Here is a 13,204-nt window from a genome sequence, read left to right as displayed (position 1 = left end):
CCTAAAACTATCAAGATTATCAAAGAAAAATAAGGGACAAATTTGGGGGCCCTAATACATGATGTAAATACACTATCAAATATAGCAAAAAAATGTATAAACAGCAGAAGACAAGGTAGATGCCTGGGACCTTCTAAAAATAAGTGTACGTCAAAAGCCAACACAAAAAGAGTAAAAAGACCGGAGGAAAGCTGGCAATGAATATTGGGCAAGGAGTTAATCTCTAAAATTGCAGAAAACCAATGATCTCAACAGCGAAAACAGAAATAATCCAATTACAAAATGGATTTCATATATTTGGCAATATATGACCAGACACTTCACCAAAGAAGGCATTGAGGTGACCAGCACACTCATGAAGCCATGCTCGCCATCATTAGCCATTAGAAAGATGCCAAACAAAACAGCATTGAGAGATTAGCTTAGCCCAGCATTAATAACAAAGTTAAACAAGCAAACCTAGAAAGTAAAATACGCTGGCACGTGGAGAAACTGGGACCCTAACGCACCTAGCTGGTGGAATTGTAAAAGGGGACAACCTCCATGGCAAACAGTATAGCCCTGGCTTAAAAAGCCAGGAAGAGAAATACCACATGATCCAGTAAGCTCACTACTAAGTATACGTCCTAGAGAAATAATAGTTGTGACACAAATAGATACAGATGCACACACATGCTTATCAAATCACAATAGCGAAAAGACAGACAAACCTCCATGGCTGTTAACAGAAGAGCGGAGGAACAAATGAGGAGACATATGCACAGTGGAATACTGGGCCATGTTTCAGATTAACAAACCGGCAAAACTCCTCATAAGGAGGATTAATTTGGAAGACATTATGCTGGCTGACCTAAGGCAATTGCAAAAGGACACATATTGTAGGAGAGCAATCGTACAAAAAGTCAAGAAAAGGTTTTCACACTCACAAAACAGAAATCAAATGACTTACTGTATGATCCAATCTGCTGCAAACACGTTTATAAGCCAAGCTGTCACTTGGAGGACCGAGGTGTGCCGGCCCTGCCCCTGCATGGGCACAGTGGACGATAAACAAGAAAGACAGAGGAACGGTTGAGGCCCTCACCGTGTGGTGTTGGTGAAGAATACTGAGTGGCCCATGGTTTGCCAGGAGAACGAACATGCCAGCCAAACTACTCCTATGAAGCGAAGAAGGCAGGTCTCTGTCTCCCATAGTCCGGACATGTTCGCAGGAGGGACACGTCTCCGGAGAAGAACATCGTGCGTGCGGGGTAAAGCAGAAAGTCAGAGGAGAAGACCTCAGTGAGACGGCCTAACACCGTGGCTGCCACAATGGGCTCAAACACAGCAATGCTCTGGGGGACTGGGCAGTGTCCAGTGTCCAGTGTCCTGTTTTACACAGGTCTACTGGGAGCTGGAACGGATTCAAGGGCACCTAGCAGCAGCAAAATATCAGACTCCTTGCCCCCGTGGAGGTAGTTCTATTCGCGAGTGGAAACTTTTGTGTTTGTTGATGAGGCCCTGCATAAATCCTGAGGAAAATTAGTAGGTGCTTCTCAGATTCACTTTTAATGTTGCTCATCCTTTCAATGATTATGTATCGACCCTATTCTAGTTCTCTCGTGCCTCAGAGATCTGTTGGTCAACAGAACAGATAGAGAAAGAATCCAGCACATGCTAGACCTGACACCCATTTAAAAGGACCGCTCTTCATTCCTTTGTGAACAAACTGTGAATGGTAAGTAAAGGGCAGGGAGAACAGTGAGAAGATGCATGGTCGTAGAGATGCTGCTGCTGCTGCTGTGGACAAGGATGAAGCAGTGGAGATGGTCAGAACTGATTGGTTTCTGAGGACATATAACACACGCACACACACACACAGTGGGGTGCTGAAACTGGTTTGCACCAGCTCACAAAAGTTGAAAGGGAAATTTTTAGGAAGTTTGCCAGCCTGGTTGTTAAGCATACTATTGTTAAAAATTGGTATACTTACAATTAAATTAATTATATTGAAAATGGAGGTCATATAGATGCAAACCCCGTTGCTTTTTCATTATTTTTACTTCATTATCTTACCAGAAGCCCTAGTGGTGGTAGTGGGTTATGCACTGGGATGCTAACCTCAAGGTCAAGAGTTCGAAATCACCAGTCGCTCGGTTGGAGAACAATGAGGCTTGCTGCTCTCCTTGATCTACATATAACCCCCTCCCTGGGGGGCGGGGGACAGAAAAGTGGGTGAAGGGAGACATTGGTGAGTGTAAGGCATGAAAAAAAATCTGCAAATTATCAAGGTTTCATGAGGGAGGAAGGGGGAAAAATGAGGCGCTGATACCAAAGGGCTCAAGTAGAAAGAAAATGTTTTGAGAATGCTGATGGCAACAAATGTACAAATGTGCTTGACCCAATGGATGGATTGTGTTAAGGGTTGTACAAGCCCCCAATAAAATGATTTTTAAAAAGTTACAGTGTCAGAAATATACAGAGGCAGTTCTACTTTGTCCAGCAAGTTTGCTGTGAGTCAGCATCGGCTCTATGGCAGTGAATTGTCTCTTACAACCTCTCTAATCATTCCATGAGGTTATCGCTATCTATCATATCTGTATGGAGGAAAACTACAAAATGGTTGCTACTGTGCATCTCTTCCCAGTTCTACGTTCAAGCGACATCACACTGGTGGTGTGAAATTAATCACCGTGGGAGTGTTACCAACTTACAGAAACTGGCAAAGGCTGCTAATCAGAGCGCTTGTCTTAAAAAGAGAGAGAGACTTGCTTTGTAAACGTTTACCGGCATACCACAAGCTATCCCTTTATAACTACACACAGAAAAGTGGATCATCAACCCATCTAATATTTTTATGTTCTCAAAGTTCTGTCATGCTCCTACCCATCGAGGTTTTGGAAGATCCTAGGAAGAGATTGAATAGGTATTATTTAGAGCACACCAGGGGAAACGTAACATGGCTACTTTCTACTTGATGCTATGAACCCACATGTAGGTATGTGACGTCACCCTACCTGAGACTGAATCTTCAGTGCAGGCCCCAGCCTTAGTCCCATCGTGTCTCGAAGATGCTCCTCGGTGAGGAACGGCAGAGTCTCTCCATCGATCGCGTGATCTTTAAACACCTTATTTAAACACAAAAGGCGTTAACTTTGTCCAACGGATTTTTTTTTAATTACTTACATATAAATATTCTGGTTGGGGGGAAAAAACATTGCCTTCTCTATGATCACAGACACATTTATAACATTGTGGTAGTTACATAATTTCATGTCAACTTGTTAAATAGGTTATAGGGGTGGAGTCTAGCCTGTCAATCAGGTCACAGCCTGATTGATGCCTCCTTGTGGGCGTGACCTTTCATGAGAATTCTGGGAGTTGTCCCCTCTTCCTCCCTGGGGGCGGGACACACTCACCCTCTCTGCTACACATTTATTTTGACAAACCACATGGAGGCACACAGATGGAGCCAGAGCCCTGGAGCTGGAGGAGCCACGTGGAGACCCATGCCAGCGCTGCGATGCTTCCCCCACCACTGGATCTACAAGACTTTCCACCCACTGGCCTGTTATCTTCCTGCATTCAGCGTCATTGCATGTGCTGCGTGAGTCTAAAGAGGAATTTATGGGCTAGTATCAGACATATGGGCTAATATCGGACTTACAGACTTGTTCTGGATGAGGCTGGGACAATTGCTCTTTGATCTAGAGCTCTTTCCTATCCATGTACGAGTGTCTCCGGATTTGTTTCTCTAGTCGACCCAGTCGAACACAAACATTTTTTACTTTTAGTTTCTCTGTCTTCTGTGCTTCCGTGACGTGCTGGTTGTGCTCAGTGTTTTGGTTTTGTTTGGGTTGGTTGGTTGTTGCTAACCACCTGGATCACTGTGTACACACACATTTTCCTGAAGCTCATTTTGTTGACATTGTTGAGAGTATGCAGAGCAAAACATACACCACGTCAACAATTTCTACACATACAATTCCGTAATTACATTCTTCAAGTGTGCATTCAATTGCGTTCTGCTGTTCTCAGCTGTTTTTCCTCCATTAACATAAACTCCCTAACCCCAAGCTCTCATCACTCTGCCCCCGCATAGATAGTGCTTTAAGAACCATAAGGCTCATAACAGACTTTTGTTTTAACTAGGTAAGCTTGACCAGAGGCTAGTAAACGTTTGAGATGGAAGGGCCAATCCTGTCCCTTACAACAATTTAAAAATTATTTGAGAGTCATAAATATAGTTTTACAAACAAATGAAATCGCCATTATCTCTGTAATATCCTTTAAAACTTTTCAGCTTTACTCAGCGGTACATGGATGTGCCAAAAGCGTCACACAGAGTCCTCGAACCGCTGTTTGCTGCCTCCTGACTAGACTACTGTTTGGTTTTAAGAGGACTGCAGGGGACATTTTTGATTTAAGGTTTAAAGACCATCTCAGGACAATAGATAGATTCAACCAGCCTCCGTGTGTCCAGAAAGTCTGGAGTCCATGAGAATTTGACATTCTGTTTTGCATTGCCATCCTTTTGATCAGGATTCTTCTATAGAATCTTTCATCAAAATGTCCCAGCACAGTAGCCGGGCACCATCCAGGTTTTCTAGTCTCATGGCAAAGGAGGCAGCTGTTCATGGAGACAACAAGCCACACATTCCATTTCTTCCCTGATTCCAGACTCTACTTCTTCCTCTGATTTTCCAGGTGAGTAGAGACCAATCATTGTGCCTTGGATGGTTGTTTGCAAGCTTTTGAGACCCCAGACAGTATGGCAAGGATGGAATGGAACCTCCAGACACAGTCCTAGCCCTAGAAGATTGTGTTCTTTAATAATCCGGAGTTCTTTAGGATTCTTTGTTTATGGGACTCAGGTAAAATCTGCAACTTTTAAATTTGAGGGCAGGGCTCAGTCTTATTTATCAATGTACTCCAATGTGATGGCTGCCACAAGGTAGAAGATGTGCAATAAACGTAGAAGCTTCGGTCAATGAAAAGATTAATGGACAAATCACCCAAGTAAATGGATGTAGGTAAAAGTCATCGGCAACAGATTTCATCTCTCACACTTACAAGCACGGTGTTTTCTGCCTTAGGTGCAAGAGGAATGGAAGCTGAGCATCCAGGCAGCAGCTGTCACCACGTGACTCTTCCAGCTGATTATTCTGACTCTGTCCTGGATGGGACCCCACCTTCCTTTCTTTCCGAAGCTAGCTTGTCCAAACTGCTGGTAGACACAGGTCCCAAGCAGATGAAGAGATGAATATGAAAAAAATGGGAAGACTGCTAGTAGGTAGTATGATTTCCAGGTCTCCAGCTGGTCTGGCCATCCTGTGTTTCTGATGAGCCTTTTTGTCTGTCTCGCTTTTTCCACCCTCCGCAGCATTCGGACCATACAGAGCCCATTTCCAGCACTCCATGCGACTTCCCAGTAGAAAGAAAGAAGCCAGTGGAAAGGAAAGGTGCCACACCAGTTGCTGTGGAATGAACTCCAACTCTAAGCTGTGTCAGAATCGAGCCTTGCTCCATAGAGTTTCCAGTGACTGATTTGGGGGAACTAATTCACCAGGTCTTTCTTCGGAGATGGCTGTGGATGGGCTAGAACCTCCAGCCTTTTGGTCAGCAGCTGAGGGTGTTAACTTTCGGCAACAGTGAACAGTAGTTGGGCTGCTTGTGTTCTAGACCTGACAAAAAATTTAAAAGAACCCTTCTTCATTCTTTTGTAAATAGACTGTGGGTGGGCAGGCAAGGGCAGAGCAGGTCTAGGTAAGAATTCTCTCCAATTCTGATCAGTGAACCTACAACTTATATTTTCTTTCTCTGTCCTGATATAACGGAAAGGGATCCTCCACTATTTGAAAACTGTCTCTCCACATGTGTATGGGTCCCACCAGTCCCTCCTCGGGGGCTGGACTCAAGAGATAGTTCCCTCTCTTGTCTCTCGCCTCTCCTCTGCTGGCTCTTTCTAGAACACTGTGATTTTCACAAGTCTCTACCATCATGAAAGAGACAGCAATCATGAAAATAGACAAACCCTCCCAGTTTCTCAGCACTGCTCCACGTCTCTCCCTTCACAGCTACATTTCACAGGAGTCTGATGTTCTCACTCCCCAGTCTTTCTGTAGTTTCAGGGAGTCTGACTTCTGCCCCACCATGCTGTGAAACCTGCGCAGAAACTGTTGGCTGGAAACCAGATGGCCCAGTATCCTCAACGTAGAGTTAGTATCATTGAAATAGCTCAATTTGCAGTCACATGCATATGCTTCAAGCACATGGTTTTACTAGTCTGCAAAGTGGGCATCAATCAAATCAAAAAGGCTAATGATGTCCCCAGTATGATGCCTGGCACAGACCCAGTGGCAAACAAATAGCAGGATTTTTATCATTAGGCTTTATAAAAGAATAAGAAAGGTTGAATGAGTTATTCCAAACCCACAGCTTACACATTAGAGAACTTGTAAATTCACATATACCGTAGTTCATAAGTAGTCACTGGTCATTGCAAATGGCTAGTGTGAGCAGTCACTCGCTGAGATGGACTATAATCCACCCAGGTGCCTCAGAAGAAAGGTTTAGCAACCAACGATTGAAAGCTTCATGGGGCACAGCTCAACCTTGATACACATGGCATCTCCATGAGTCGAAATCAAGTCAACAGCAACTGGAGATGGTGGTATTGCATGATTCGGATCGGGGAGTTCTTCCTGCTGTCTTCACTGCTGTTAAAGCAACAACAACAAGTGTGCCAATAACCCTAAGTACACTTAATTGGTGGTAGCTTTAGCTCCTTTCCCCTTCCATGGCAGGGCGTCTAGTGAGCAGTGAAATGGGTCTGTTTGAGCATCCAAACAAGGAGACACCACCAAGCAGATAATTTTTCAAGCAGAGTTGGGGGTACAGCCAGAGCCTAACGAATGTGTGCTTAAGCTTCAGCCCTGGTAGAAGTACCAACACCCGACCCGAGGCAAGGAGGCAGAGCAAGCACCCTACTGTCACCCAGGACATGTTTTCCCTCCCTTCTCATCAGAGCATTTGAGGCCAAGTGACCTGTGTTTAGTGGCTTCACTTATGTTAATGGAGTATTTTTATCTGCTGGGTTCTTCTCACTAGACATTGAGTTAAGGCAAACAAAAAATGTGGCTCGTTCTCCCGGATGTCCCTAAAAGGCTGAGCCACCGACCCTCTCTAAGCATCTCTTGAAAGAGATTATTTGCACAGGAGTCTTGGGTTCTAGTTGTTGTTTTGGGGAAGTGGGGGATGAAAACGTTTTTTCTGCCTACAGGAGGCAGGTGCTTGGAGGTTGACGAGTACATCCCTGCCCCTAGGCAGAGATGAGGAAGAAGAGGTGGACTGTAGAGCTCCATCTAGTCCTGCGGACTTGGACCCGCCTGTTGAAAGGAAGGGGCTGTGAAGTAAAGGCTGTGGAACTTTTAGGCCAGGGTCTTTGAGAGTTGCGCACAGCAGCTTCCTGAAGGTTCGTTGTTCAGGGTTGAAAGTGAGGGCGGGGTGCTGGTGGTAGGGTCTCCCCCTTCCTGTGCAGAGTGGTGGCAGCGCTGCAGGAAGCACCCACAGCGGCGTTCTTGCAGCTGGCTTCACCTGCAGTCGCCCGTGGGGACTGAAGAGCAGCACTTGATCCTGAACACATTTGAGAAACACCTGGGCATAACTGGTACCACTTCTTGGTGTGAAGAATGGAGCACAACGCAGAAACAGGCAGGCTCCATGGGAGTCGGGAATAGGCGTGTGATTTCTATGGGTCCACAGGTAGGGTCAGGACATTGGGATTATACAGTGTAAAAAGCATGCTACATTGTTCACTGCAAGAGCAGTTGTGATACACTGTACTTTTGTGATTGTGGATCCCTGATCGTTTAAGAATAATAGGAGTTCACACAAAATTTGACTACCCCCTCCTAACCCCCCAACCCCGGGCCAGGCATCAGTATCACATGTGCATCTCCGTTTCTGGCAGTTGTCAGAATTCAGTAACTGGATGGCCTTTGTGGCTGATGTGGCACTTGATAAGTGGCACAGGGGAATTTTCAAAAAGCGGCTTTCCCATGGTCAACAACTAATAATAAAATAATCAGGCAATTGAGTGGACGCAAAGGTGGCAACATTTATCAGGTTATGCAAACAGACAAAAGTGGGAGATGTGATGAATACAACTTTTGCTTAATGGGCTTGCTAAAGGAGCTTCTGGTGTACTAAAGACATTATGTCATTTATTTATGTTTATAAGTGAGTAGATGTCAAAAAGTGATTGAGGTGCCAGTCACTCTTTGATGTCTATGACAATCTTTTGAAAACTCTAGTATAATTATTATCTATTTTACAGATGGAACCCGAGAATAGAGAAGTAACTTGGCTTAGGCCACATGCCCAGAGTGTAGAAGAGCCAGGATTTGAACTTACACTTTATGATTCAGAACCTATATATATATATAACTTTGACTCCGGGTCAATTTTTTTCTATAAACCCCATAAGAAAAAGATATAACAGCATTACACTGGAGAAAAATATTACCATAAAAAAGCTGGAAAACAACTCATTCTGAATGTGTTAAATCATAGTGCCTTTTCTTTGTTTCATTCTCCTTTAACAAAGGAACCGAAGACAACGATACCACGTTTAGTAGGTGCATTGCTACTTGGAATTGTGTTAGGAAATCACTTGATGAGAAACAGAGACGGCTTCTTAGAGGAGAAAGAGAAGCCAAACACTAGTGTTCCCAGCCTTTCTGTAGCGGGGCTGTGGGCACATGATGCAGGTCCCACCAATCAGAGGCACCTTTCTATCTCAGGCCAGCCCATGGCATAAAAAGAAAGGAGGCTATGGGAAATTTGAGTTTGATGAACTTGAGATCAAGGAACTGTGTGTGCATTTCAGAGCATCATGCTTTTGTGAAAACACTTAAATATGTTTAAGTCACCTGAGCATAGGCTGAACAGCCTGGAAGGCTATGAATGAAATGGGTAACATCGTCTATGGTCCATTTCTGCATGTCTTCATCCAAAGAAAGAGTCTCTCCAGTTGCAAGCGGCCCATGTGTTCCTTTAAAAAGGAAAGGGAATGGTTTTGTGTTGCACATTTTTTTTTTCAGGGAAAGAGACGCTAAGAGTACAGTTTTATACACTGTGATATTTGCTTCTGCATGCTCTGCAGACTGATTCCTTCCAGTCGATCTAAGTGTAACTCTCTAAAAGTTACTAGATTTATTTTTAAATTTGCTACTGTTTGGTGAAAGAATCCTTAGAGATAGCATTATTGTAAGAAAGCAAAGAAGCTGCAGATCTACTCCAGTTTTTCTTAGATTGTAATAGAAATGTCCGGTGAATTTCATTCTCCAGATTAACGTGACCATGTTCTACGGTAGTGCATGGCTTATCAAGTTCTATGAGAATTTAGTCTTGTCTTCATCAAAATGGCATATTAACACTTAATAGGGAAGCAGTGTGAAGGGCATTTAGTACACATAGCCAAAAGTCACAGTGTTTTAAACTATTTTTATCTAAAGAAGTTCTAGACAAAGTAGGAGGTCTTGCAATACCTGACCTTAAAACCTATTACACAGCTGCTGTGTTAGTCTGGGTACATTAGAGAAACAAATTCACAGAAACTCATATGTATAAGAGAGAGCCTTATATAAAGGGTAAGTGCACATCAAGAAAACATCCCAACCCAGTGCTGCCCAAGCCCACAAGTCCAACATTAACCCATATGTCCAACACCAATCCACAAAGTCCTCCTCCATCTCATAAAACACACACAGTGAGGCCGACTGCAGGAGGAAAGCCGAATCAGTGAACATGTAAGAATCTCAGCACTGGCAGGGGTCTCCACCCGGCTGCTCCAGCATCCAGGGCTGCATCAGGGTAGGCCCATGTGGCTTCTCCTCAGGGATGTCTTGCAGGAAGTGAGCCTTGCCAACTAAAGCAGGGAACTGGCTAAGGCAGCTGCATCCTGGTGCAACCATCACAAAGCAAGAGGCCCAAGAACTAGAAAGGCGAGGCTCACCAAGCCATTTATCTGTCCGCCCTTCAGTTAACCCCACGTGTGTTTATAGTTGGCACAATAAACTTTAATTACCTCAGCCACCATACTCTGGTATAATATTAGATACATAGACCAAAGGAACAGGACAAGAAACAAGCATCCAACTACAGTCAACTGATTTTTGACAAAGGACCAAAAACATTAATTCGGAAAAGGATCTCCTCTTCCATATATGGTGCTGGAAAACTTGGCTCTCCATCTGCAAAATAATTAAACAGGACCCATACCTCACCCCATACCTCACAAAAACAGACTCAAGATGAATTAGACACCTACATTTAAATGCCAGAACTATCAAGGTCATCAGTGAGATAAATCTAAGGGCCCATCGCAGGGCGTTCATGGACTACCAAATACAATAAAGGAAGCACACAGAGTGGAAGCTAAAATAGACTATTAATAATAAAACACACATCAAAAGATGTCTTCAAAAGAGTGAAATGAGAGTCAACCAACTGGGGAAAAAACTTAAGCAATGACATAACAGACAAGGAACTAAGTACTAAAATCTACAGAATTCTGCAACACCTCAATTTAAAAATCAACAAATAATCGAATTAAAAGGTGGGCAATGGACATAACAGACAACTTACAAGGGATGGCAGGCACTCAAATGGCTAACAAGTACATGAGGAAATGTTCACAATCACTAGGCATCTGGGGGGTACAAATCAAAAACACAATGAGATACCATTTTATAACCCTAATGGTAGCCCAATTAAAAAACAAACAAACAATACATGCTGGAGAGGGCATGGAAAAATGGGAACTCTTATATTTGCTGATGGGCTTGTCAGTATGTACAACCATTGTGGAAACCGATCTGGGGATACCTAGAATCACTGGGATTAGCAATACCATACAATTCAACGATACTCCTGCTGCGCCAATACCCCACAGTAATCAGAGGCAGAACACAAGCAGACATATGCTCTCCCATGTTTGTGGCAGCACAGTTCACAATAGCAAGAACCCAGAAACAGCCCAATTGCACATCAGTAGAAGAAGGGCAAAGAAACTCAGCTACATACACACAATGGAATACTACGCATGCCTCCCAAGCAGCAATGAAACCAGGGCACGGAGGGACCTGGAAACCATTAGGATGACTGAAGTTAGTCAACCACCAAAGGACAAATATTGTATGAGTCCACTACGATGAAGGCAGGCCACCGCTCCCAGAACATGTAACCTAACCCAGTCTCCTAAGCCACGAGACAGAGACTTGCCTAGTGTCCATGAAATATACATCACCCCTCTAAAAGTACATCTTCAAAACCCCTTTGACAGAGAAGGCCTGACCTCAGCTGGGGTCAGTTTTTCAAGATCGGGAGAGGGGGAAGATCATTCCGTAGTTGCCATACAAAATTGGGCTACGGTCATTTGGACAGTGATACGGAAATGTTACTGGAAATTCAAGTCAACAGATGGGTAGGGGGGCATGTATGTCTCAGAGAAGGTCATTGCATCTTTGTTGGTAAATAAATGAGAAGGAGTAACCTCCCAACAGGAAGAAAACTTAACAATACTTACATGGAGCCCAAGGGGGGACTCTGTCTTGTCCTAGGTTCCTAATTGGACACTTTTGACCTCGTGTCTATGTAGCCCCTTGTTGTCCAGTCCACGTGCTGTAGATTATTGGGACTTTAGACCCTGTTGTTTTGAGTTGCACGGTATCTTTCATCGGTCACACCAGAAGGGCTCACTGTGGAACCCCCGCGAAGTGAATGGGGCTTTACCGCAAACTCATCTGTACCATTGGACGTAAGGCTGAGACTCTACTGTGAGAAGCGGCAGATGACTGCTAGCTCAATGGAAAAGAACTGGTGGACATTGGACTTTGGTTTACATCTCTTGCCTTGAGGGTGCTCAATGCGTGGTGGCCCGGAACTACTGTCAACTTACTATTTTAATGCCCTCCTTGCTTCATTATGACATGTATTAATCTGGGAGGTGTGGCTCTGTGGCTATGAATGAAAATATTGGAAGATTTGCACTATCACCAACCTTCGCTGTTTGCGTAAATAGTTTCCAGTCACTTAAGAGTCTAATCTGTACAAGTCAACAATTCATATGTTACAGTTCATAGCTGGCCTATACTGCTATAATTTCCTTTTCTCAGTAGTGTTTTACATTGTATACCATTGGCTACACTAATGATACTTTCGATGCATAGTGGTTATACATTGGGCTGCTAACTGCAATGTCTGCAGTTCAAAACCACTCGCCAGCTCCTGAAGGGAAGGATGAGGCTTTCTACTACTGTGAAGCTTTGCAGGCTCTGAGACTTATAGAGGAGTTCTGTAAGAATTCCATATGAGTTAGCATTGACTTGATCGCAGTGGAAGTGATGCCCCAGGGGGAGGATTGATAATGTTCTCTAGCATAAATAACAATGGTGCCTCTAAGGTGAACCAGAGACATATATAAACCATAGCTGCATTAATGGATTTGGGGCTTGCACTTAATTCTAGCCCCAATAGAACACCAATTAATTCTTATGACATGGCCCTGCTTGATGCTTGACCTCAAGAAGCAATCACTGAAGAAAATAGATGGTGCTTGGCTATCAGAAATAATAGTATCTGGAGTCTTAAAGACTTGTTTTCAAATAAGCAGCCATTTAAGTGATGCATCAACTCATATGGAAGAAGCATGTCAGCCTGTGTGATCCAAGGATTGCAAATAATATAATCCAAATCTAAAGGAGGGAAATGGCATCAGAGCTTAAATTGTGAACACCCAGTTTTCAGAAGGCTACGGATAACAGTGGAAGCCCAAGATGGATTTGTAGGGTCCACGCACGGATTAAGCCTCTGGTGAATCCTTTCCGATCATAGTTGAGGGGTATAAATAACCCTGTTATCAGAGAGCATTGTAAAGTCAATTATTGCAAACGTAGCTAGGTCAAAATGTATTATCTTGACATTTGATATCCCTATGACCCATTTTAAAGCTGTTTCAGGTTTTTTTTTAAATGTGAAGGGGAAATATATGTGGATTAAGCCCCCGGTGAATCCCCTCTAATCATGGACCAAGAATGTGAATAGCTTTGGTAACATGCAAAATGCATTGGAAATTGAATTGTTGCAGTTGCTATTAGGTTAAAATTTAGCCCTCTATCACTTAATCTCCCTTATGATCCATTTAAGTTTGTTCTAGTGTTTA

General features: G+C 43.6%; 1 protein-coding gene across 1 annotated transcript in view; it reads right to left on the bottom strand.

The window, feature by feature from the left end:
* The window catches only part of SAMD7 (sterile alpha motif domain containing 7), a 31,162-nt gene that overhangs the window by 8,253 nt on the left and 9,705 nt on the right, over nucleotides 1-13,204 (bottom strand). Inside the window, exons 5-6 of the mRNA XM_004704236.1 lie at nucleotides 8,913-9,034; nucleotides 2,997-3,107 (exon numbers count right to left, since the gene is read on the bottom strand). Of these exons, the coding sequence (XP_004704293.1) occupies nucleotides 2,997-3,107; nucleotides 8,913-9,034 (233 nt within the window). The remainder of the gene's footprint in view (nucleotides 1-2,996; nucleotides 3,108-8,912; nucleotides 9,035-13,204) is intronic.

The sequence above is a fragment of the Echinops telfairi genome, unplaced genomic scaffold (genome assembly GCF_000313985.2).
Source record: "Echinops telfairi isolate 266 unplaced genomic scaffold, ASM31398v2 ScPeMD7_7420;HRSCAF=8458, whole genome shotgun sequence".
Taxonomy (NCBI): Eukaryota; Metazoa; Chordata; class Mammalia; order Afrosoricida; family Tenrecidae; genus Echinops; species Echinops telfairi.
Note: the sequence above shows the minus strand (reverse complement) of the source record. Positions and strands in the feature narration are given on the sequence as shown.